The 25511-nt window shown below is 45.3% G+C and overlaps 1 protein-coding gene across 2 annotated transcripts; it reads left to right on the forward strand.

The window, feature by feature from the left end:
* On the forward strand, nucleotides 1–25187 carry TFAP2B (transcription factor AP-2 beta). Of its 2 annotated transcripts, none has more exons than XM_064287254.1 (7): nucleotides 1–451; nucleotides 4920–5378; nucleotides 10081–10141; nucleotides 17438–17657; nucleotides 19206–19324; nucleotides 21400–21541; nucleotides 24273–25187. In XM_064287254.1, exons 1-7 carry the CDS (start codon nucleotides 371–373, stop codon nucleotides 24571–24573), a joined length of 1383 nt encoding a protein of 460 aa, XP_064143324.1. In that variant the 5' UTR covers nucleotides 1–370; the 3' UTR covers nucleotides 24574–25187. The 2 variants fall into 2 exon arrangements, with proteins under 2 accessions (XP_064143324.1, XP_064143329.1); XM_064287259.1 differs by lacking the exon at nucleotides 1–451 and adding an exon at nucleotides 3753–3779.
* Nucleotides 25188–25511: the final 324 nt, after the last annotated feature.

Here is a 25511-nt window from a genome sequence, read left to right on the forward strand (position 1 = left end):
GTGTGTATAGATACATGTATATGTATTAATCACCCTGAACAACTCTCTCTCTTTCAAATGCTCCTTTAGAGCCTATAGACGCTGTTGGACTCAGGGGTGCTTATATAACTAAATGTGGGTGTATGGGAGTAAATACATGTTTATCGTTTTTATAATATATATGTCTGTGGGTTGCATCTAACTCCTGTGTGTGCAATAATGTTTTTCTCTCTGCTGAGGCTTACTTCTCCAGCCTATTGTTTGAGACAACAGATATAAGTTGCGATGGGAGAGGAGCGTCGGATTTGGTGTGTATCCCCCATTTCCAATTATAGATGGATCATTACAGACAGCGGAGTCCTGAGAAGCCAGACATCTGCTCCTCACATGAATGCACTCACCTCCTAGAGACCAGGCTGCCATCATGCTCTGGAAGCTCGTGGAGAATGTCAAGTACGAAGATATCTATGAGGTGAGCCGACACCCCCAGACGCATCTTAGGGCTTTGCAGATAGAGAATTTGAGCTTCTTGACACCCCAGCTGATACCTATTTTTAAGCTATTTACTCGCAGTTTTCCGGTCGGTTTTCTCAGCTTTCTCTAACTTTAAGAAAAGCTGGCTTGGGGAGATTTCGCTACTCTGAGGGGAAAAAAAAGACTTTAAGGTTGAAACCTGGCGACTTTAACTTAGGAGATTTCTTTTTTTTTTTTTTTCTTTTATTTTTCACTTTCCCTCGACACTCCCCTCCCCTTTAGGCTCTGGTAGGGAAAGTGGGCAGACTGCTAGAGAAAATAAGACTAGGGTTAAGGCAGTGGCACTCCCCGTTTCGAGTGTGAGAGAATTGGGTTTTCAAGACTAATCCGTAACAGTCTCGGGCTTTTAATTTTCAACAAAATTTCCGAAATCAGTAACAAACGGATCCAAGTAGAGAACAGAAAATTAGAGGAAAAGGGTTAGATAAATAGATACAGAGTAGATAGATAGATAGATAGATAGATAGATAGATAGATAGATAGATAGATAGATGATAGATAGATAGATAGATAGATAGATAGATAGATAGATAGATGGATGATAGGTAGATAGATAGGTAGGTAGATAGATGATAGATAGATGGATGGATGAACGTAGAGGGGGCACAAGCTAAGGAGCCATAGAAGACAATTTATTATTTTCTGTTTTCGTGTGTTTTGCTCTTTTGAGGGCTAGTGCGTCCAAACAGAGATCTCAGTCCCCCGATGTTTTGGCATTTTTAACGAAATTTTCTGCCCACGTTTAGTGCGCAAGTTCTCCAGGGCTGAAGCTGGCGCAACTCTTCCTTGGGCGAGAGAAGTGGGGCCCAGCCCTGCGGAGGCCTGCCGCCTAGTCGGGGCCGGGGACCGCGCAAGGAGCGGGCTTCCGTCTCCCGCGCGGACAGACGCGGCGGCCAGGCGGCTCCGCTAGTAGCCGGCGAGGCAGGCGCCGGGCGGGGCGCGCCGCGCGACGGGGAGGGGACGGCCCGCAGGCTCCGCGGAACCTCGCTTGTGAGCCGAGTGGCCTGGGAGAACGCGAGTTAGGTGCATGGGGAGCAGGGGAAGCGAAGGCTCGGAAGAGACGTCGAGGGAGGGGGGAAAAAAAGGAAGAAAAGCTTCAAGAAAAGAGAAAGAAAAGGCGAAGAGGAGTTAGGCAAGTGGGGAGAGGTCGAAGCGGGCAAGCGAGGTAAAGAAGACGGTAAAGACGAAAAGTTGGAGACGCGGGAGGGAAGCAAAGAAAAGTCCTGGGGCGCCGGGCGCAGGCAGCGCTGGGTCGCACGAAGCAGTGGCGCTGGGGACGCAGAGAGGCTCCCCAAACCGGCCGGGGAGGACGCGCTACCCCGCGGCTCCTGAGCAACTCCAAAAAGCCCGGCAGGAAGCCGTCTTGCAGATATTAGGAGATCCGCTAGGAGATACTAGGACTGGGCAACACTCAGAGCGGCCGGCAAGGTCCTGCCGGACGCCGCGGGCCCACCTACAGGACAAATTGGGGCTCCACGGAGCTGGCGCAGGTCCCGCCGCCTCCTGGCAGCGTCCCGCAGGCAGCGCTCGGGCCCAGGGTCCCCCGGCGGCCCGAATTTGGCTCTTAATTTTGGAGTGTGTGTGTGTGTGTGTGTGTGTGTGTGTGTGTGTGTTAGAGAGAGACAGATTCGTCTTTCTGTGGAATGATAGTTGGGGTTTTCCTTCCTCTTTGTGGCAATGTATTGACTGTAACGAAAAGCCGCGCCTCCCCGCCTGGTGGGGTTTGTTTCGGTTCTGCCTCCTTTTCTTTCCTTAACTAGCAGGATAATGGTAAAGTCGAAGGCGCTAGAATTACCCTAAAGAATGTGTGAGCGCCCGAAGTGGGCACAACACTGGTGGGGATGAGGCCACTGTGTAAATAGCTCAGGGAGGGTGTTTGGGTGTTTTTTTTTTTTTTTTTAATACATAGAGGAATTTCGGGGTTCTAAAATTAATCAGGATAAAACTCGTTCTTTGATTAAGAAAAGTAAACTGGCCAAAAGAGAAAGGAGGGAGGAGAGAGGGGAGGGAGAAGAGGAGGGAGAGAGGAAGAGGGAGGGGTAGAGTGGCGAGGAAGAGAAAAAGGGGAGGGAGGAAACAGAGAGAGAAAGAATATTACAGGTATTCCTATCTTGCCTAAATTTTCTGCTCAGAAAACAGGAGAACCGGTGGAAGGAGCCTATTAAAGTCGGGAGGAAGGTTGAACTTTAACAGAAATGGCAGTCAGGCCAGTTGAACGGGTTCCTGAAACATCCAAAAAGGTTTTCTGTTGCCTCTGGCTTTGCCTGGAAAGGATAAGTTTAGTGGACATGAAGATTGATTACATACATTTTAAATCGAGGTAAAAATCTCAGGCTGCGTGAGCACTAAAGATGGAAAGTCTCCGCCAGGGATGACAAGCCCCGGTCTCGGCCCTGTCCTTTAATAAATACGTGCAATCTCCACCTTCAGGAAAAGTCTACAAACGTCAGTGTAAGCCACGGGGCCCCACCGGTTTACTTTTCTCTCCCCTCGAAATGATAAGGCAACGCCTTTTTAATTTTGTTTTCTTAACCTGCACACAAAACACCCAGGGCAATCAATTCTTCCCATGAGGAAAGTCCCACTGCAGGTTTGAGAAGGACGTCTCCGTTCTGTCCAAGCCCCTAGCGCTGCTCTCGCTCCCTGCCTGGTCCAAAGGAGCAGGGGCATATGCTCTACGGGTGTCCCCAGCCCAGTTAATTCAAGTTCTGCCTCTTTCCTGCTAAACTTTTTCCCCAGTCTGCCTTTGCCAGCCCCCTCGTCTGATTACATCTAGTAATTCTCCACTGAATGAACGCCATTTACAATAGTAGGGAGCTCGGCGCTGGCTGCTGCTTCACGCTCCATTTGTCCTCCATTCTCCCTTTAAAGTACTCGTGTAATATTAATAGTCATGAATATCAATTATTATGAGGCGGTGTAGGCAAGCGGAGGGAGGAAGGGGCGCCTGAGCAGTCTGAGCCCAGCTTCGGGTGGAAGAGGACTGCATCTGGAGCCCCAAAGAACCGCAGAAGAAAAGAGGCCAAAAAGACAGCAAGAGACAGTCAATGAATAGCTCTGTGTGTGACAGGCATCACCAATCTTGTGGGGGGGGGGTATTTTTTTTTTTTTGATGGCTTGTCCTGGAAACACCTCAAGCTCAGCTCCTGTGTCCAGCTCGCTTTTCTGCTGGACTCCTTGATTTTTTTTTTTTTTAATCATTGTTTGATTTTGAGCAGTAACCAGGCTTTTTTTTCCAGATGTTAGTCCACACCTATTCATCCATGGTGAGTTTGGATTCACGTTGTACCAGAATTGCATGCTACCTCCTCTCACTGTCTCTCTGTGTGTGTCTCCTTCTCTCCCTCTGTCTTCCTTTGAGTGCCTTTGGCTTGGTAATTTAGCACCATAATTGGACGAGGCTGCAGCTGCTTCTCTCTGCATTGTGTTCTCCGTCTGAGCTCCAGGAGTCAGCTGGGGAGGGGGGAGGTCCGGCAGAAAACTTTTTGTGTGTGTGTGCCATTGTAGTTTGGAAGTTTAGGTTTCTGCACAGAGAACTTTGGGGACTTTACCACGGCATTTCCACAGAGGAGAGGGAGAAATTTAAAACATGCAACATCCCTCTCCCTTCTCCTTTCACTTAGTTACCCACTCCAGATAGGTACAAAAATAAGTTGTCTGGGGCTTTTTCCTCCTCCCAACCTCTCGTCCTTCATTTTCACACCCTGGAGTGTAATAATGCTGGCTCTAGAAAACCAGTATTAGAAATAACTCCTAGAAACATCAATCCAACTTGATTTAACACGAGCTCAGGATATGATTTCGAATGAGATCCGTTTCAATCAAACACTACTCATTTAATTCTTTTCCGGGAGGGAGGTGTGATGGAGCACTCAGGTCAGGCCGACTCGTCTGAGCTCCTGGAGTTACTGGGTTATGTGCGGGAGCCTGGGCAGTGGGCTGCCTGGCCAGTGACTGGCAGAAGTTGGGCTTTAAGCAGGAGTAGGACTTGGGAGACTATGGAGTTTTGTTTCACTTGGGCCTCTGGAAGAGTTAGAAGAAATGGTTTAAAACATCCAGAAGAGCAAACACCCTATGTAAAAGTCCTTAATTTTTAATTAAGGCATTTAGACTCTCCCCCCATACACACTCACCTCCTTTCCCCTCACTCCTTTGGCCGGCTTTGCATTTCCAATAGAAGGCTCAGATATTGGTTAAGTGGGTGATCCTCCCCCCGCCCCCATTTTCTTTCTCCCCCAAATCTTGCCTTTGGAATTGCTGAAATCATGTGGCCCTCGGAGCCAACTTGGGGTCTAAATTTCAGACTCTGATCTCCCCTTTCTCGGGAAGCGTGTACGGAAGTCGGGCTTCTCCATTTGTCGCCTGTATTTTTTTTTCTTCCTCTTCTCTCTCTCTCCGCTTCCCAGGACCGTCACGATGGCGTCCCGAGCCACAGCTCGCGGCTCTCCCAGCTGGGCTCGGTGTCCCAGGGACCCTACTCGAGCGCCCCACCGCTGTCCCACACGCCTTCGTCGGATTTCCAGCCGCCCTACTTCCCGCCCCCCTACCAGCCGCTCCCCTACCACCAGAGCCAGGACCCCTACTCCCACGTCAACGACCCCTACTCCCTGAACCCACTGCACCAGCCCCAGCAGCACCCCTGGGGGCAACGGCAGCGGCAAGAAGTGGGCTCGGAAGCCGGTTCTCTCCTGCCCCAACCTCGGGCCGCCCTGCCCCAGCTCTCAGGCCTCGATCCCCGGAGGGACTACCACTCGGTCCGCCGGCCGGACGTGCTGCTGCACTCCGCGCACCATGGCCTGGACGCCGGCATGGGGGACAGCCTCTCGCTGCACGGCCTAGGCCACCCCGGCATGGAAGACGTTCAGGTAACCGCAAACAAACAAACAAATGAAACAGACAATAAATAAACCAGGAATGCCCCGGGAGGGGGGAGGGGCGAGGGGCGACAGAGGGGCAGCTCTCCTCTTTGGGGAGTTCCCATCTTTCGAACAGGACCAGTTGGACATTACATATATAACCGTGTACGTGTCTAGGTGTATATGGCTCTATAGTCGTGACTTCTGGGGGGTCCAACTGGGAAAGCCAGAAAGGTCAGAAATTAAATCATGAAGGAAAAAATTACGTATGTGTGTTTGGCTAGTTTAGGATCATCAGAATCAAGGCTAGATGTTTTTGCCTTGCCTTGGCTACCCGACTCCGGGGTATTCTCCAGCGCGTTGTGGTACCCTGATCCCCCTCCCCCCAGCATTCACACCCACAGTGGGCCTGCCCCGCTGACAGGGCAGGTGAAGACCCGGCTGCCTGGAGGCAGCGGCTCCAGCATAGAGCGCCAGGTCCTCCTTGAGTTCCAGAGGTTTCTGCTAGATTTGAAAATATTTTGCTAAGCGTGACAGTGCACAATGGAGGAAAAATAAAAAAAAAAGGACCAGCGCTGTGTTCGTCCAAGCCAGGTCTTGGTTTGAACGTCGGACAGGCCACAGAGCCCTTTTCCAAGATAACTGAGTTCCAGAATCGCCACCTAGGAAATGGAATATATGTGGGGGAAGAGACTCAGAAAACCATAACTGGGGTCGAAAATCCATGAGGAACATACTATTCTGGAAATTTTTAAAAACTATTTTTGGTCCATTAAATGACTGTGTAGCAATATTCTCCAGTCTTCCCCCTCGGTTAACACTTGTCCCTCCCCAGGGCCACCATCCGGGTTGTAGAGGAATCACGTGTTTATTTCTTAAAACAAAAGGCTCAAAACACTCCCCCACCCACACATACACACACTATCCCATCTGCAACCTGCACAATGGAGCCCGATTTGGTTGAGAATACTTTGTTAAACTAAACAAAGAAACATCAAAGAATTGATTCCTAAAAACTGTCTGGGTGATTCTGAGCAGGTCTCCTTTTTTCCTCTAATTTAAATTGTCTCCAGAAAGATAAATATGGTTGAAAGCTATTTAATTGACACTTCAGTCTCATTGGCATAGTTGTGTATATTATGCATCATTTTAAACATGCTTCTGAAGAAAAGGAAAATGAAATAAGAAAGAAAACAGTGCACAAGTCCTTCTTCTTTACCTTGCTGGGAAATATATTTTTAAACAGTTAAAATGTAGTGACAGCATCAAATGCTGTCTGTGTGTGGTCTATGGTGGTTTATTGTTTTAAAGGAAATTCACAGTTATTTATTATTTTTAAAGAAAATGAATCATTTTATTTTTGGCCAGATTTACCCATAATCAGAGTGATAGTTTTGTTGATTTACCTAAGCATGACTCTTCCTGTCTAGAGAGATTGCTCATTTTGGAATATCATAAAAGAAATGATTAATAGTATTTTTAATGCATTGGGGTAATATGTGTGTGGGGGGTTAAGTCAGCCTTTCTGATTAAGGCTGTAAGTGCTGTGTAATGAAGGTGGGTCAACTTCTCACCAATACTATAACAAACAAACAAAACTATAGATGAAGCTAGTATCAGCCCTGATACCACCCTGCAGGCCAGTGGCTCAGGCAGCCAGTCCAGGAATTCCCCTAAAAAGAGGTGGCAGATTTTTTTAAAAAATCAGTTTTAGTTGCTTTTGTTTGTTTGCTGAGATATAATTGTGAGGGTTTTTAAGTGTTTGGCCAAAAGTGAAGGATGAAGAGAATCAGGACCAGGTTAGTCAGTGTTTGAGAGGACACCCTGGTCAAAGCATCGGAAAGGATTCAGTGTTAGTGTGAGTAGAGCGTGGCAGGCTGAGTTGTTGCCGTCAGGAATATAGACAACGAAGGTGAAGAGAGCCAAGAGAGAACAGTAGCCGTCGGGCCCTGACACCTCTCCCCGCCCCACTGTCCCCCGGATTGCCGCCCCCCCTCCACCGTATCCCAGGCAAGTTGCCTGGTGAAGTGGGGGGTGGGGGGGAGGCCCGCTGGAAGGGTCGCAGAGGATACACCAGGCGGTTATCCCAGTAGGGAGACAACTGGAGACTGCATATCTCAGCCTCAATGACAGGCTTGCTTAGATCAGGATGTGCTTGACGTGACACAGGGCAGGTGACAAAGGGAGGGAGGTGGAGATGTACCTAGGACCAAACCCCGAATCCAGAGGCTGCGCTTCATCTGCTGTGTCGGGAGGATTCAAGCCTGAGTTAGGGAGCTGGAGCATCGGGCTAAAGTTACAAAAGACGGCCTGGGTGGTTTCGACGTTCCAGGCATCTATGCTGGGTTGATTGCCCCCATCCCGTCCTTAAAAAGGATCAGAGAGTGCCTCTGCCTGGGCGTCCGATCTCAAGGGCCTGCCTGGCGTATCACTGTTCCGAATCCACTTGAGCCGCGGATCAGAGTCCGAGGGTGTTGCGGGGTCTGTGGGCCACCCAAGCGTGGGGCAGTCACCTTGCCGGGGGCGAGGGGGATGCTATGCGACCCAGACACACACTCTCGGGGCCACCGCCCGGACCGTGAAAGAAGGAGAGCTAATTAACCAAATGCTTCTAATATTTTTTTAAATGAAACTATAAAACCCTGTCAATTTCTATTTCAATTTACTCACAGGGGCTATTAAACTAGAAAATCGCTGTTTGGGTTCTGGGTATGCTACATTTCACCCATTTGTGTGTGTGTGTGTGTGTGTGGGTGTGTGTGTGTGTGTGTGTGTGTGTGTGGAGAAAGTTGAAAACTCAGAAAAACAGCATCAGAAAGACGGAAAGATAGATGACAACTAGTTAGGGATTTGTTTAGTTACTGTGTACACGTCTTCTTCCAATCTTTGCTCTCTAACCTCCCATCACCGCTACCAGCTATGAGTATAAGCCTTTAAAGATGTTAAGTCAACCCCCCAACACAGATACACACACACACACACACACACTCAAATACGCTCTAGTGTCTTAAAGCAACCCCTGGTATCACTTTTAACTAAAGAAGTCTAGTAATTACGAGTCTGAGTTGTTTTTCTGCGCTTCCGCATGAAGTCCTAATTAAATCTTTACGATCCTCTCTGTGACGATTAAGCGCCAGCATGCTGCGTGAATATCCTGTACAAAAACCCAGCAGGCGGCCGTAATTAGATAGAAAATCAGACAAGAGCCTTCTCATTAACTACCACAACTACCCCACGTCGCTGATGAGGCGTATATACATATTTACGTACGGACGTGAGGGTGAGGCGTGGGGGCGCGTGGGCCCAGGACCGGGTGAGGGCCGGTCTGCCCGCCCACACACAGAGGCCAATGCTTCTGTCCTGAGTGGACACAGCGCCACTGTAGACAAGTGAGCAAAGAAAGGTGTGAATGTGGGTGTGTGCCCCTGGGGAGTTTCGAACATGAAGTTGTTGTTGTTATTGTTTTTTTTTTATAACTTTTTACCCATTTCTTAAGGTATACATGGCATGTTGCAACATGGAAAACGGTTCTTATGGAGAATAACAAATTTGCTCACCTTTCCGAAGGCAAAAGTGACTATTAAAAATAAAAAGTAATAAATTATCATGGCTCTTCTGTGATTAGATCATCTCATTTCGAATGTGCTGCTTGTTTGGGGTAGACAGTCTCTTTCTTGTGATGAACACACACCCTGTCTGGCGATGCAGTACAAGTGGGTGGGAGGCGCTGTGAAAATACCACCTTCCTCTCAGGTCCTTGGCTTTTCACTTCTCTATAGAGTGGGTGACAAATTGGAAAGCCGAGAGACCTAGCCTTTTCATGGGCACCGCTGTCTGTATGTCCTGGAATGCACAAGCAGAACTCTGTGCGTGCGCAGCCTGACAGTAAGTTTCGCGCTCCAACAGCTATTTTCCCTCAGAAGTGCCGCCAGGGCCCGGGGTTGAAACTTAAAGCGCAGGGTTGAAACTCTCCTCTGAGAAGAAACTGTAGCCCAGAAGATAAACGCTTCTTGCAATTGCCTGGGAGGATCCGGGTGTGTGTGTGTGTGTGTCTGCGGTTACTGCCTTCCTAACAGGTGTGCTCCTTGCTGGGAGGAGGGGGAGTAAACCGTGCAGACTCGGAGGCCTCGCCGTTGTGCAGTGAAACGCTCACACGCGCCCAGGAACGTGTATGACTGCAGTGGGCGTGCGGTCCTGGCTGCTTGCAAACGTGTTCCTATGTGTTGCTGTTTGCATTCCATTCAAGACTGCTCAGACTTTAATTAAAATCCCATAATGTAAACTATTATGTATATATAAAATGGCTTTGGGGTTAAGACGCGCTGGGTTAGAATAGAAAAGAGAATTGCTCTTAGGAATATTCATGAAAATCTTTTCAGCGGTTGCCAAATTTTCACAATTCATAAGAGCAAATAATATAAAAGTTTATATGTCTGTGTTATATATGCGTTTCAGATAACAACTAAACCAATATTGCATCCCAGATGCCTCAGACAGTTTCCTTTTCCCCTCTCTTCCACTGGAAGAATTTACAATTTGGGTGAATTTCATTTCTATGTCGATTTGGAGGTAATAATGATAATAATAAAACCTCCCTTTGTGAATGAATATAAATGGAAATAACAGAAACCCCAGTTTGGAATGACATGATTTATGTGTGCTATTCTTTAATATCCAGTCAATTTGAATAGTGATGTTTTTATATTCACAGTCAGTTGAAGATGCCAATAACAGCGGCATGAATCTATTGGACCAGTCTGTCATTAAGAAAGGTATGGATTATTCACTCTAAAAGTAAGCAAAGTTTTATTGTGCATTAACATCTTTATAGTGAGTTTTCAGTTTAGGGGAATTCATTATTTTCTAAGACACGAATGTTTGTTCACAGTCATAGGACAGCAGCTGTTGGACTGGGTGAAAGGGTATGCCATGTTTGGAAGAAGGAAATGGGGTTAGAAAGGGAGAATTGCAGATGGAAACCCAGATGAGAGACACAGAGGGACGGAGACTGTTGCCATTTTCCTCATGGTACATTTGGTAGTCCGTCTAGGTACATCTTACGTAATTGTACCAGCATCATGTGTGGAACTGGCTGGGGAAAATGGGTTTTGAAAATGTGTTATGATTATTTCGTTAATAACGAGAGTTTGCAGAGCTAACCCCTCTATCGCTGATAGCCCCTTCTCTTCTTGATTTTGTGGGGTTTTTTAGTGGTAATTTTGTTCCCGGTCCTCTGTGTTTTATGAGTTGTTTCTTACTATTTTTTTTGTGTGTGTGTCAAATGTGTTGCTAAATATGCGCATCCCAAGAAGCTGAGGCAGCCTATGCACATTTCTAGATCTTCCTACATATGCATTCATGATTTAGTGTGACTGTGGAATCACCCCATACTGTTAAAGGGCATGTGATATTAACAAATGTTTGCAGTCTCTTGTACAGCTGTAAGCAAAATAATTAACTAATTAAACTAATTAAATGTAATTACAATAACTCATTTCGGGCGTATTGCAGCTGCTGAATTTTTCCCCCCTTCTTTGACAGTCACTGAGAGAATGTTTGGCGATTAGCGTGTCTGCTGAAAGGCCTGAATGTCACTCACATGCCACAGACTTAGGAGCTTCCCTATGTAAGCAGTACAGTCTTCAGTTGTCACAGGACTGGTGTTTGGAGATACAGTTTTAACTACTGTACCTCTTCCTTAGCAATGCTGGAGAAGGCCTGTCCTTATACTCGATGTCAGTAATCCCCACCTTCAGTCATTTATGATTCATTTGAGCCCAATGACATTGATGAAAATAATGAAAAGATGTTTTGGAAAGTGATCCACAATCAGGCTGGGATAGTAAGAGGGCTGTGGAGTAAGGATTCCAAACAGGGTGGGGTATTCTAAATTTCCTTATTTTACCAAGCGAGAAAGATTAGCTTTGCGGATGGATGGAGGGGGAGGAGGGTCTCAACTTGAAATTATGTCATTTGGCTTTGGAATGTGAGGTTTGCTATGAAACTACTCATTTTATGTATTGCTCCAAACATCTCTCCCTCTCTTCTTTAGATAGTATCTTTTTGGGTTTTAATGTCAGCTAAAACTGCTGGGCCAGCCATGGTCAGTGCTTAGACTTTCAACTGTGCTCACAGCTCACTTTCCCCATTTCCTCATGGGTCTTCTCTATTGGTTAATTGCTGGGTAATTTGGGAGAAGGGGTGGGGGAAGCTTCTCCATTGTCTTGATGGTGGTGGTTTTTTGTTTTAGTTCCCCTCCCTTTTCATGGAAAGCTAGAACTCCATAGCTCAGGGTTCTACATCCTAGCAACATCATCTGGACTAGCAGTGGGATATACCCAATCAATGAGCCCCCAAAAGCTTTTCGGAAAAAAAAAATGTGCAGCTTAAAACATCTAAGTGGCACACAGTCACTTCAAATGATTCAGGGGGTATGGTATGAATGTGAAATGTTAGGTCAACTCTGCTAGTGAATATTTGAGATATTTGCTTTATTACCTGGAGAAAAGATCCTAATATCACGTTTTTATCTTTAGAGAGCCATGGGCAAAATGGGAATAAATGGTTGATTTTGTTTTTCTAAATCACCGTGAACCACTTAAAATAAGGTTCTGCGTTCATTAGCCCCTTCCCTGCCCTCCAATCCCACATCTTTGTCCCTTCCCTCCAGCCTTTAAGAGGGATGTTTCCAAGAGATTAATTGTGTAAAGTAGGAGGTGAGAAACTTTTCTGAACTAAATATTCTACACTTCAACAACTGGCAGGAGACTGTTGCTTCTTTATTTTCTAATGGACTTTTAGATAGGTTTTCTTTTTCCTTTTTTTTTTTTTTAATTCTACCTTATTAATAAAAGGCCAGCAATTAGCTGGGCTTTGAGAGTCTCTGCCCCTGGTTATGAAGCCAGAAGACTTGGCCATAAAGGGTATACATCTCTATCTCTCTGTCTCTCTCTTCAATTGTGGCAGGATGCCCCTTTTAAAATTTAACCGGTCCAATTTTTCACCCACATTGATATCACCCCATAGATTATAGACTCCCACTCTTGTTATGTTTGCTATCTGGGCTTAGCTGACATTTCTGAAGTAATTTAGTTAAGAGGAAATGAGTTGTTCCCAGTAGAGAGAGCAAACGAGTGGAGTGAAGGTAGCCAGCGTGATAAATGGCTCTTTCATTTGAAGATCTCCAGAGCTCGTTTACGGCTAATTTTCTGTATTGGCCCCCTTTGAGCTATTAATGCAATCGGCAGGGACCGTGGCCCCTCTCCTCTTAGCTGCCCCATTAGAGCTCCCATTAAGCTGCCGAGTCTCAACTCCATGGCAGAAGTGGGGGGGGGGTAGTAATGAAAGGTGCTTTTTAAACTCTCCTAATCTAAACCGGCAGAGGGTGGTTAATACGATTTGAAGGGGGCTGGTCAATGAGCAATCAATAAAGTAATAATGAGAAGGATGCGGTACATTAACAGTCTAAAAATCCAACGAGACATTAAAAAATCATTCTTAACTCTCAGTTCCATTAAGATTAGGAATCTTGCAGGGCGGGGGGGGGGGTTGCCCAGCTAATATAAATGATCACTGCCACCATCATACAGCCTAACTCAAACAAAACAAAAAAGGCTCACCTAGACTTTAAGGAAACGTTGTTGGTGCTGTCAGAGGCCAGTGTGCAATCCGTTTGACACCTTAGACAGCAGAAAATATGCTGGGATTTCTTGGAAAGGCTAGCGTGGCTGAAGTCCAAGGTTCAAATGTTGTGACTGTGGGGCATTTTCATTGGTCTTAGGGATATCCTGTTTGGTTAGTTTCAGTTCAACCTCTGTTCTCTCCTACTCCCCCTCCACCCCTTAGTTCTGGCCCCTTCCCCACATAAACACTTTGATTGGTGTGGATGTTCTTTCTGGGGAAATAAAGAAATTGCCAAATTTCAATTACACTGGGTTCTGTGGGAGTCTTCCTTCTGATTTAGGTTAAAGAAAAAAAAAAGAAAAAAGACCCTGAGATACATTCCAGCCACCCAGGGGGTAATCAGAGTTCATAGAATTTGGAAACTGGAAAGGTTAGACACTATTCTCCAATTCCCCCAAGTTTAGAAACTGAGGCAGACAGAAGATAAATGATGTTCTCAAGGTTCTACCCAGCAAGTATATGACGAAATGCAACTCAGTTTCCACTCTTAGACATTTGCGCTAAAGGATGCCAACACTAGATGTTTGTAGTTTGATTTTTACATTTTACCTTTCTTTGTGGGAATTATTTTTCATTCCAGTATCTCAATGCTCACTTTTATACATATGCTATGAATGTGATATAAAATTTATCGTTCAGATAGATGAGAAATTATGCAGTTGTGAGGAAAGGGGTACTCTGGTGGTGAAAATAATTATTTCAGTTTTGGAGACCACTCTGAACCAATGTTAAACCTCTCGATGGCTTTCCAATGTAGTTGATGTATTTATTTTGAAGTCTGTGTGCATTTCAGAGAAACGTACCCCTTGAATGTATAAGGTGGGCTCACTTCTTCCCTTTTCTCCACAAGCAACTCAGACCCACAGTCAAACACAAAGATCTCAAAGCTACAATTTCACACTTGAAGTTTAAAGAGTAGAAATTAAGAGCTATTTGGATTTATAGTTCACTTTTTTTTTAATGAATAATATTTTCTTAATCATTTTCCCTCCTTTCTCTTAAATAAAACTCCAGTCACTGTAATGAAATATTGATCGGTTGTTAAACCTTTTTTTCTTTTTTATCCTTCTCCCCAACGTGACACAGAGAAAAGGGGAGGGGAGTAAGTTTTGTGGGTGTTTTACATCCAGAAGTTGGCCATGCCATCCAACTGAGAACTGAAGGGGGGGGAGCCACCCAGTTTTAATGTATGCACAGAAAATTGTAAACATGTAAAGAACTGAAAGCTTCACGCTGAGTTTCGCTATGCTCCATTTCCTTACCATTTCCTGCTGTCGCTTTAAACCTATCTCCGTCATCTCTGGGTTCTGTGAGCAGGAACAGTGTGCTCATAATTACTAACAAATCAACCGGGCCCTGTTGCGTCCTCGGTTTATTGATAAGCTGGAGAAAAGCAGAAGGGGAAAGACAAAGAGAATAAAATTTGGGGTTAATCAGCTGAGCTAAGGAGGTGTGCGAGTGGAAGGGAGAATAGAGAATAGTGGAGCAATGGACTTAAAGTGAAGTTGGAACAAGAAATGTGTAGGGTCTAGTCTAGGGGATCCATACCAGGGCTGGAGTAGGAGAGAGGTTTAGAACCTGAGATGAGAGGGTAGAGAGTGTGACCAGGGTTGTGACACTTAAATTAGAAAATGGAAATAAAATCAGAAGTGCATCTGCTCTAATAATAATCAAAGAAACAAACAAACCAAAACAAACAAAAAAAACCCCACAGAACTCCCCCCAGACCGCAGTGTGCTGACAGAACCTGACTGGATTGGTGGTATCTAGGTGATAACGTGCAGAGAGTACAGCTCCTGGGAGTGGGCAAAAGGAAACAGCTCTTCAGCTCTTGTCAGGTAAATCAGGCAATTAACAATTGTGAAATGAGAAGGCAGGTTATAAAGTGTCTCAAAAGGCCTGGCTTTCCAAGAGATTTGGCATCTGGGACTGTGAGAAGCAGGTAGAATTCCAACCCTCAGGGAAGCAGGAAGTGAATTTAGTATTTTCAGCTTATTAGGATTTTTTGCTATCGTTATTAAAATATTCTCTCTAAATCATTTTCTAAAGATAAAGAAAAATTTTTAGAGTATCAAGGATGAGATTTTTTTTTTTTTTACAATTGATTTCTATAGTTCACTTCATGTCGAAACTAAAAAGGACCATCTACATCTTGGGGAAAGTTTCTCCAAGGCTACCTAATGCCAGTTCGCAAGATCTTAAGTTATTTGTTTATGGTGCCTTGAATATGAATCTGAAATATGGAAATCAGGACTGCTGTGAAGAATACTACTGATTAAAATAGATGTGGGTCTTGTGTTCTCACCCCAACACTGTCTATTAAGTGACTTTAACTCCAGTGCCTTTGATTCTCAAATCTGCCTAAGACGCACACTGAAACTTTTCTTTGGTTCACTCTTAAATGTGAAGCAGCTTTATTGATAAAAAAAAATATGATGAAGGGAATCAGAAAGAAAAAAGCTCCCTCTTAGCACCCCCATGAGACTGCAGAAGATACACTTGTCATTCATCTGCCTGGGACAAGGGCTTGGGTTCCCTGGACAGATCCAGAGACCTGAAAATATCTACCAAGAAGTAGCAAAAGGGAGTGCTTCAGTCCCCCCATCTACTCCCCTAGGAAAGCCTTTTTCCACAAGGTGTTTGTAAAGGGCCAATTGCAATTCATATAAAATTCATATAAGATTTGGGGCCTATCTGTCTTTTAGGAGTTTCTTTAAACTATCTTGGAGGTTTGAATGCTGAAATCTGTAGTAAAGAGAATAAGCCGTTAAAAATATACTCAGCATTGGTTAGTGTTCCGCACAAAATGCAATTAGCAATTTGACACAGGGTTACAGCTGCTAACCAAAAGGTTGGCAGTTCGAATCTACCAGGCGCTCATTGGAAACTGTGGGGCAGTTCTACTCTGTCCTATAGGGTCACTACGAGTAGGAATCGACTTGACAGCAATGGGTTTATTTGTTTTTGGTTTTATAGGGTTCTTGGCCCCAGATGGTATGAAAAGCATATCTTTGTACTACCAGAGTTATAGGGTGGGACAGAGTGTTTATTAAATGGGCAGGGACAACAGCATTATTTTTCACACCAGATGCATGTTTCAGTAGGTTCCCTGGACTGATGATCAACAAACACTGAAGATTTGGGGCTACATATCCCAATGGAAGAAACTAAGATGTAGGGCAAGTCAGGAGGAGAAGTCACCTTCCCAGTGTCTTTAGAGCCTACAGAAAGAAAATGGGTTTCAGCAGTATAGAAATCTAAAAGGGAAGATCGCCAGGGAATTGGGAGGTTGACTGATCACTGTTTCTCATTCCCAGCTTTCTGGTTCCATTGAGCCCCGCCTCTTCCTGACGTGCAGATGACACTGAAACACAATTAAACAGAAATACAGGCTGGAGAGGCTGAATGCGCCTGGGTAGCAGTGGCAACCAGCTGTCAGCTCTTATTAACTTCTGCATAAAACATACCTTGAGTGCGGTTTGTTATCAATTACTTGCCGAAATGAAACAACTGGGGCAAGGCAAGAGCACCGCTCATATGAATTAAAGTGATTGCTTGATTGATCAGGGCACCTGTTGTAAATCATAACTGCTCCAAACAATCACCAGCCGGTACTTTACGTTAATTTGTAAACAAAATTCATGTCACTGCAGAATTGCTTTCACTGGAGACAAGTGTTTTGGTTAATTTCTAAACGAATCTGTTGTTACTATGCAGGAAAGAAAGAGACTCACTTTAATGAACAACTCTTTGGAGCCCAACTTCCCAGCTCAATGGTATTACTTGGCTTGATCATAGCATCTGATGGAACCCACCCTCCTAGTCTTCTCTGTTAAGAGGAGGACCACAGATTTTGGTGCAATAGGAGAGGAGGAGGGGTTTCCATAAAGAAAATTGTTATTACCGTTTTATATCACTGAATAGAATAATCACCTGTGGGCTTCTGCACCAAATGAGAAAGACATTATTATTACCCTCAGGGGACAGATAAGGGAACCAAGATTGAGAAAGGTTGAGTGACGTGTCCAAGGTCACACAGCTACCAGGTGATGGGCTGGAATTTGTCTGGCTTTGCAGCACAATCCAAGGTCTGGGTTGTTGTTGTCTTGACTTGTGTAGTGAGTGGGGCTGTGGCCAGCGACACTCATAGGCCTGCACACATGGAGTAAGTTTCCAGAGCAGTGATGGCTTTTCCGTTTGTTTGTACCCAGCGCTCTGAACGCGCCGCAGCCCCGTGGGAACAAACAGCTTCCTCCCTCAGCTTTCCACCTGGCGCCTGTCCCGAGGCCTCGCCCTGCGCACGCACTGACACATTCTATCAGCCGGTCACCGGGATCGAAACTCGGTCACCTTTACGGTATATTTTTTATTTTTTTTTTCTCTAGTTCCGGTTCCTCCCAAATCTGTGACTTCTCTGATGATGAATAAAGACGGCTTCCTCGGAGGGATGTCCGTCAACACTGGAGAGGTGTTTTGCTCAGTCCCGGGCCGCTTGTCACTGCTTAGTTCAACTTCAAAGTACAAAGTAACTGTGGGGGAAGTTCAGAGACGGCTCTCGCCCCCAGAATGCCTCAATGCGTCTCTCCTCGGCGGCGTCCTTAGAAGGTAATAACCTCCAAACCGGCTCCAGTTTTACTCGGGGAGGGGGCGACGGGGAGGGAATGGCTCGGGCGGAACCCAATTCTAAAGCCGATGCGGTTGCCTAGCAACCGGGCAACAAGCGCCTAGCCCCGGCGCAGCGCGTGCGGGGCGCTGCCGCCGCCACGTGCTCGGAGCCGCGTGCGCAAACGCCGCCGCCCTCGGACCTACGCCCTGCAGGCCTGCGTCGCGCACGCGCAGCCTTGCTCTGCTGCTGTTTTTCCGGACCTGAGCCGATTCCACACTCCTTACCCAGCTCCCTCCAGCCCCCGGGACACGTTGAGTGTGTTCTCTAGCCCACAGGGCTTGACAGTTTTTTTTTTTTTTGGTTGAAACCACAGTTTTGAACCCAAGAGTGCGTTCCAGACCTTGCACACTCATATACCTAAGATAGAATTTTCTTGAAACAGCCCCTTTATACACCTTCAGTGCACTCTTTAAAAAAAAAAAGTTTTCTCTAACTTATGTTTTAAAATCAGTGAGCAACTAAGTTGATCTCACCATCGACTAATGTATTGTGCCCACGGTTTGAGAAACTCTGTTCTAGACCTGTGGCCTCCTTTCTTTAATAACACAACCACCATCACTAATAATACCAATAATACCATTCTATAAGCATTAATAGTAATTACTTGGGACCATTCAGGTGTCCCCCAGTATTGGAGGAGGACAAGCCATTGATTACTCTGGGGAAATGGGGAAGGACCTGGCTTTTAATTTAGGATTTAAAGCCTCTCAAAAAGTCCCTTCCAGCGCTTGAGCCTTTTGGCAGTGTTTCTGATGTGAAGGTGACTTTACATGGAGCAAACTGTCAAAGATCACCCATCCAAGCTTGGGGGTTAAAAGTTGCCTTCTTTCCTAAGAGTGGTTGTGTGAATAGTACCACGAGAAAGGACACAGGGACTGTTCCCACCCGCTTGTATTTTGCCCAGATTTTGTCATTTTGAATCTTCTTGCTCCCCTCTTCTTCGGTTCAGTTTTCAACTCTGTTGAGCCTAGACTATGGAAGTTCCTTTCTATCATCCCCTGGGTGTTTAACTGAACTATATTATATGGTGACTCTTGGCCCCTTTTCCAAAGATCCCACCTGTTTCAGCAAGTGCCTTGTTTTCTCAGTGCCACCAGCTCCTTTTTTCTGCTGGGCTGTGCTTCCGGTTTTTGCTCCTCACGCTCACTGCATTGCAAAAAAGTGTATGTGTGTGTTTTTCTGCATGTGCAAATTTTACCTTCTCTGGACTCAAAACCTATACCCTAATTATTCCCATCTGGTATCATTTTTTTTCCTCAGGAGATAAAAAAAAGAAAATGACTCTTTTTTGTTTGTTTATGCTCTGTATTGCAGAAATTAAGCAAACCTCAGCAAACTATCAGCAAATAACCAAAAGGAAGAGGGGAAAATGTGCTAACCTCAAGTTAAAACCTCTTCAAGCTCCACTGGGCTTTAGATTGCTAAGTCTAAACTTTGTTTCAGGAACACTCTGAGGTTAATCAGAATGTTAATTCTTGCAATTTCAGAGCCAAATCGAAAAATGGGGGGAGATCTTTGCGAGAAAGGCTAGAAAAAATCGGTTTGAATTTACCCGCGGGCAGGCGCAAAGCTGCAAATGTCACGTTACTCACCTCCCTGGTGGAAGGTAAGCAAGACACATGGCCATTTCACGAAGGAGCTGAGCTTAACTGTCGGCTGAAGGCTGACATTTTACACATTTCATGATTAACAGGAAATCATTGCAATTGTTGTGCCCTTATGAGTTGGATGTCAAGCGGCTGCTTGAGAGAAGTTCAAAGGTCCTTTTATATACTTAGAGGGAGCCAGCAGTTATAGGGGGACTAAGGGACATGTGCAATGGTCCTTATGCTCTGAAGAGTGCTCAGGTCCAGACTCTGAGCCCATTCAGGGGTCACTTCTACCCCGATACACCCTCTGTATGAACTTTTGCAAGGATAACTCTGTAAGCAACAATCCATTCTGTACCCTTCCCCTCCCAGATTTCACTTCTGAATCATCAGTGCTAGAAAACACACTGTGCATTTATAAAACTGTTATTGTAGAATGATAATTTTAAAACTCATGTCATTCCCTGGGCTCTATCAGCTGATTACTTGGGTCTTATTGAGATATAGCTTAATGAAGCCAGTGACGCCTGGGAGAAAATTGGGGTGGTAGCAGTTAGGAAAACAGGGAGGAGAGCCAGGTATGATCTTTAATGTAGATTCATTAGTTGTGAATTAAAGGGCCATAATTATAATAAGCACATTCTAATTTGCTGATCAGTTTTGGGCTGGGGATGATATTTATGGTTTGTAGTAAACAAGACTGACTACACAGTTTAGAACAAGAAGATCTGCAGGTGAATTTGTGGAATGGGGAAGGGATAGGAAATGCAGCCAGATGGTCCTAATGGAGAAAGTTGTAGAATTATTTCTAGGGGCATGTAGGTCTTTTTTTCTTTCTTCCTTTCTTTTTCCGTCCATTTTTATGAACGTGATGTTATGGCACTCTTGTGCAGAGTTGGTTTTAGAGGAGGGAATCTTGAATATTTAAATAGCAACTATAAAGTCATCACAGTTAAAGGCCTTGTACTTTGCCATTTTTAAGGCAGAGTTACCAGGCCCAAAGCTACTCTCCAGAAGCAGCAAAGAATTTCCAGACCATGCTTATTAATGGTTGACTGTTAGCCTGGAGTTTTCACTTTTTGCCCTTCAGGGAATTGCTAATATTCCAGTCCTCATTTTGAAAAGAAGTAAAAGTAATCTCAGCCCAAGACAGAGATTTGGGGTGAAAAGTAAAGAAACTGGAAAATGCACTGAAATTCCAATATTTGGTTGGCAGTTTTCAGCTTGATAAATCATTATAAGCCTGGAGTCTTTTGTTGTTATTGTGATAATGATGATTAAAAAGTAAGTCATCCTCCTTAAAAGTAATGTATCTATAGGATAATTCAAGATACCTATTTTTCATGTTTAGGATCTTCCCCCATGCCCCTAGGGCTGTGCTTTAAAGGGTTATAATTCCTTATTGAAAGGAGTTTCCACATAAGCTAAGGAATCCTTCAAATGCTCAGGTTTTCAATAGCTGCTGTGTCATCTTTGTGTTATAGGAAGTCCTTAACTGGGAGGAGGATGACAGGAACCTCTGAAGGGAGAAACCCGAAACCTGACTAGCAGGAAAACTGACAAGGAGAATCATTTCAGTGCTGGCTAGTCTTTAATATATGTGGACATATACACACATGGATTTGTGTTTATACATATTAGTTATTAATAAGATATTTTTCTTAATACAAATATAGGAAAATGGGGATAATGTCTAAATTTCATTTAAAGCAGGTATAACAGATGCTTTCAAAAGGAGGAGGATCTGACTTGAACATCCAGCTCAAAGTCTAGGTTTAATTGTAAGGGGGCTCCTAAATTTATCAGCTTACCTTCCCCTTAAAACAAAGCTTGGGGTGAGGGAGACCCGAAAGCTATTCAGGGAATGCCAAACTATGACTTGGCTAGAAGGACGGTCAGGGAGAGGCTGTGAAGAAGGGCAGGTGGTTTGTCCCTTCAACTTGAATTACAGCCTCAGAGCCATTTTTCATTTGGGCATCTGTCCCACCTTTGCCTCTCTGTAAATACTAAGAAAGTGGGCCAGGGAGGGTTGCCTGCCCTGGGGTGTTTAGAGACTGACTGCTGGTTATCACCTCCACTGCTGTCTTTTCAGGAGAAGCTGTTCACTTAGCTCGGGATTTTGGGTACATTTGCGAAACAGAGTTTCCTGCCAAAGCTGTTTCTGAATATTTAAACCGGCAGCACACGGACCCCAGCGACCTGCATTCCCGAAAGAATATGCTGCTGGCCACCAAGTGAGTGCCCCAGACCCTTGGTGCTCCTCCCTGCCTCCCCCCACGCTGGGCCACACCACTTGGGAGGAGGCGGGCTGGAAGGAACCACGTAGGCTTCCCTTGTGGGGCAGAGAAGGGCACCAGCTCAGTGGGGTGCCTAGCGATAGTTCACCTCCTCAAATCCGGGAATGTTGGGCAGACGTTTTTGGGGTGGCTTCTTGTTCTAGCTCTTCTCTGAACCCCTAGGTGCATATTTCTGCCTGGGTTTCACACCTGCCTCCCTATCATAGCCACACAGGCGTGTGTGTACGCTCAGAGTATCTATATGTCATCCACATGCACCCATCTCAACCCACAGCTCTAATTACTCCCGTTTATAACGTTGCTGTTTGTCATCTTCCACAGACTTGCAAAATTTACTACAACTCCAGAGGGGAAAATAGTAAATCTCTGGCTAAATTTAGGTCTAGAGCTCATTTGAACTTTTACAGTGGGTTTTCTATTTATTTGATTTACTCCTGTCTTTGGCTTCCCTGTCATATTGTTGGTGTTTTATGGCCGGCTCAGGCCTGCAGTGGGAGGCGCTGCGTGCACCCGCACGTTTCTCTCGCGGGCACGGCCCAAAGAGCGGCGCTCATTTATTTAGTGCTCGAGGACCCGGTTTGTTCCATTGACAGCGTAATTTAAAGAAATATATGGAAGGCTGAAAAATCATTTGCTCAAATTTGTCCAGATGTTTTTGAGACGTGATTGGAATTTGATTGCCCCTTTCCGCAGGGTCAAAAAATATTAATGTCCCAGAACTTTAATTGCTTACAGACCCTGGTTTGGGCTTTGAAGATTTAAAATGTTTGACTCTAAGCATTTGTTCTCTCCAGTTCAGAATTTCCTTTTTTGGCACTTTGGTAATGAGTACAAACTTAAGGGAAGACTTTATCCATCTCTTCCAATGATCAAAACCCAATACCCACCCTCTTTTTAGAAAGTTTTCCTCTGATGCACCAACTAGCAATAAAATAGATCTTTGTCAGTAGATTGCTCTTCTACCCTCACTCTGGTGGCTGGGGACCTGTTGGTGTTTTATAGAAGAGAAAGGGGAATTTGGAAACAACAGGAACAACAAAATATATAAATCAGATAACAGGGTTCCACAAATTACTCTGTCATTTCCCTAAGGGATGCTTATAACTGCACCCTGTCCCTTTGAAACCTTGGGGCTTCTCTAAGGCAAGCACTTCTTAACCTGAAATGCGTGTCAGCATCACCTAGGGAACTTTTTCAAAGTATCTACCTGTGGTTTTAGCCAGCCCCAAATCTCCTGAATCTAGATCACTGGAGGTGGGGCCTGGGTATGTGCATTTGAACACCTCTCCCCCTTGCCCCGGTAATGCCACAGTTGAATCTGAAGTACCCTCTGACTAAGAACTGCCCTACTTGGGTCCAAACTAGTACCCCTATTTCTTCCTGGTTGGGAGCATGTGTGCATTTCAAATGAGAAACCAGAGGGTGGACAGAAGGTACCTGTTAGTGTTCTCTGCTCAGCAGCCCTAAAACCAACAACCTTTCAGCTGTTAGGGGCCTGGGGGAGGAAGGAGGTATTTCCCATCTGGTTTAGCCACTACTGCTCCCTAAAGTGTCAGAGCCATTGGAATGCACACCCATAGTATCCCACATTTGCCTTTAGGCACATGCCCTGTTTACTTATTGGATAGGCCAAGTGTTGCCATGTGTCTGCAGGCCATCCTATCAGGGGTCTGGGGCTGGAATGGTTCACCCCCTAGGCCTGGAGAGAGGCAGGCTGATAGGAGATATCAACTGTGGTCTTTGTGATGCTCTGCCCGCCAGCAGAGCCAAGCTGTTTGACCTTCAGGGCTAAAACTCTTCCCTCCCTCTCCTATATTAAAAATTCTCAAATAAGCCCAGTCTATAGCTAGGCAGGCGGGATTTCTAAGGCTGGGAGATTCCTCTAAATTCTAGGTGCCTTGAGGAAATAAAAACCTTCAACAAATAAAGATCTACCCTCCCCAGTGTCTTAACCATCTATCGTTAGGTTTTATTTAAACAATCATGGGAATCCTTTTATATTGACAACAATGCTGTTGTACAAAGATTTTCCAGTAGCTTAGGCTTTTTTTAGGCTTAGAAGAAAGAAGACACCCCCACCCCCAAATACTGCAGGTAAAGGGATTTTTGCTTTGAATGGACTCAGCATTCTCTCCCGGAATAAACAGTCGCTTGCCCTAGGCTATGCAAAGCTCAAACAATCTGCTCTAGTGCCAGGGACAGGCTTGTGGCAGAAGGGCCTAAATCTTTCAGGGCTTTTTGCTTCTGATGACCGTGAGGCTGGAGAGAAAGGGGAGAGAAGAAAGGGGCTTTAAAAAGAAAATGCAGGGTAAAAGATCAAAATTATTAAATATTCAAAATCAAACTCTAAAGCCTGGCAAATTTCCCAAAGCGGAGTCTATGCGGCCCTAGAACAGAGAGGAAAATAATGGAAAGAGGTGCGGGGGGGGGGGAGGAGAGGAAAGGTTTTGAGGTGAAAGGCTGCGTTACCTCCCCACCCCCGCTTTCCTTCCAGTCCCAGCTGCTCTGGAAAGGAGAGCGCTGGGAAAGGAAACAGAGCGGAATCGCCCACATTAGCCTCGCTCTTCGGTGACCGGTCGCCTCTGGGCTTGTGTGAGTGTCTCCTTTCTAATGCCAATGACAACGGCAACGAGGGTGATTTTCTGTTTCTCCCTCACTCTCCTTGCAGGCAACTTTGTAAAGAATTTACGGATCTGCTGGCGCAGGACCGGACACCTATCGGGAACAGCCGGCCCAGCCCTATTCTGGAGCCGGGGATCCAGAGCTGCCTCACGCACTTCAGCCTCATCACGCATGGCTTCGGCGCCCCGGCCATTTGCGCCGCGCTCACTGCCCTGCAGAACTATCTCACCGAGGCGCTCAAAGGCATGGACAAGATGTTCTTGAACAACACCACCACTAACAGGCACACGTCTGGGGAAGGCCCAGGTAGTAAAACTGGCGACAAGGAGGAGAAACACAGGAAATGAAAAAAATTAAAACAAACAATAAATAAATGAGATGGAAAAAAATGTTTTAAATACAAAAGGAAAAAAATTAATTTTAGCTTTAAAATATTGGATTGGCTTTGGAAGAATTATATTAGGTAGAATACACATACAATCGAAATTTAAAAAAAAGGAAAGCTAAATAACATTAAAAAAAAAAAACTGAGGCGTACAACGGAGCAACAATATCTGTTCTCAGTGTCTATTTCAAGATACACTTGGAGACAACAGCCCGGATTTTCCACTTCGGTTCTTTCGAGCTTAGTAATACTGATAATAAAAGAAAACCATGGTTTTTCCCCCCTTTGGAAAATAAACATAAGACTAAACATGAGAAAACACTAACTTATTGGAAGAAAATCGGAGAAACATTGTTGGTGTCAGTGCTTTGAGAGCTGTTTGACTGAGACGCACGAACTTTTTAATTTTTAATATTTTTTTAGGAAACTCTCTCGCAGTCCCCGCCCTTCCACCCCACCTCACTCCTCTCCCAGCCCCCCTTTTCTACGTTGCCTTCCCTTCCAGACGCTGTTACGGGAATCTTCCGGGATGCAATGAGTGTGGTTAGGCCCTTTTGTACTGTTTCAGTCCCCTCGGTACCCCCTCCCACGCCCCGCCCCGCCCTTCCATCTTAACTCACTGGTGCCCAACTCCCTGGCCATTTGAATAATTAGGGATGGCAAGGGCGGGCGGGGCGGGCGGTCCGCGCAGATGCAGGCGGTGGTTTCAGCTTTTGGTGCGGACCAAACAGAGGCTCCCGCGGCTGAGGAAAATCCGGACCAAATAAGTTGATTCAGACTCATCATCAGTACCTTTCAGAAATGTTACTAGTTCCCAACCTTGCCAGCATCTGCATACAGAGAATCTTGCATTTGTTACAATATTTGTGTCATCTACCAATTTTAAGAACTATAGTAAAA

The sequence above is a fragment of the Loxodonta africana genome, chromosome 1, assembly GCF_030014295.1.
Source record: "Loxodonta africana isolate mLoxAfr1 chromosome 1, mLoxAfr1.hap2, whole genome shotgun sequence".
Taxonomy (NCBI): Eukaryota; Metazoa; Chordata; class Mammalia; order Proboscidea; family Elephantidae; genus Loxodonta; species Loxodonta africana.

Excerpts from the sequence above, each read along its gene's own strand:
- TFAP2B (XM_064287254.1), top strand. The coding sequence starts at position 371 with ATGCACTCACCTCCTAGAGACCAGGCTGCCATCATGCTCTGGAAGCTC. Across the intron at positions 452-4,919 it reads AGTACGAAGATATCTATGAG|GACCGTCACGATGGCGTCCC; the intron begins GTGAGCCGACAC and ends TCCGCTTCCCAG. Across the intron at positions 19,325-21,399 it reads ACTCACCTCCCTGGTGGAAG|GAGAAGCTGTTCACTTAGCT; the intron begins GTAAGCAAGACA and ends CTGTCTTTTCAG.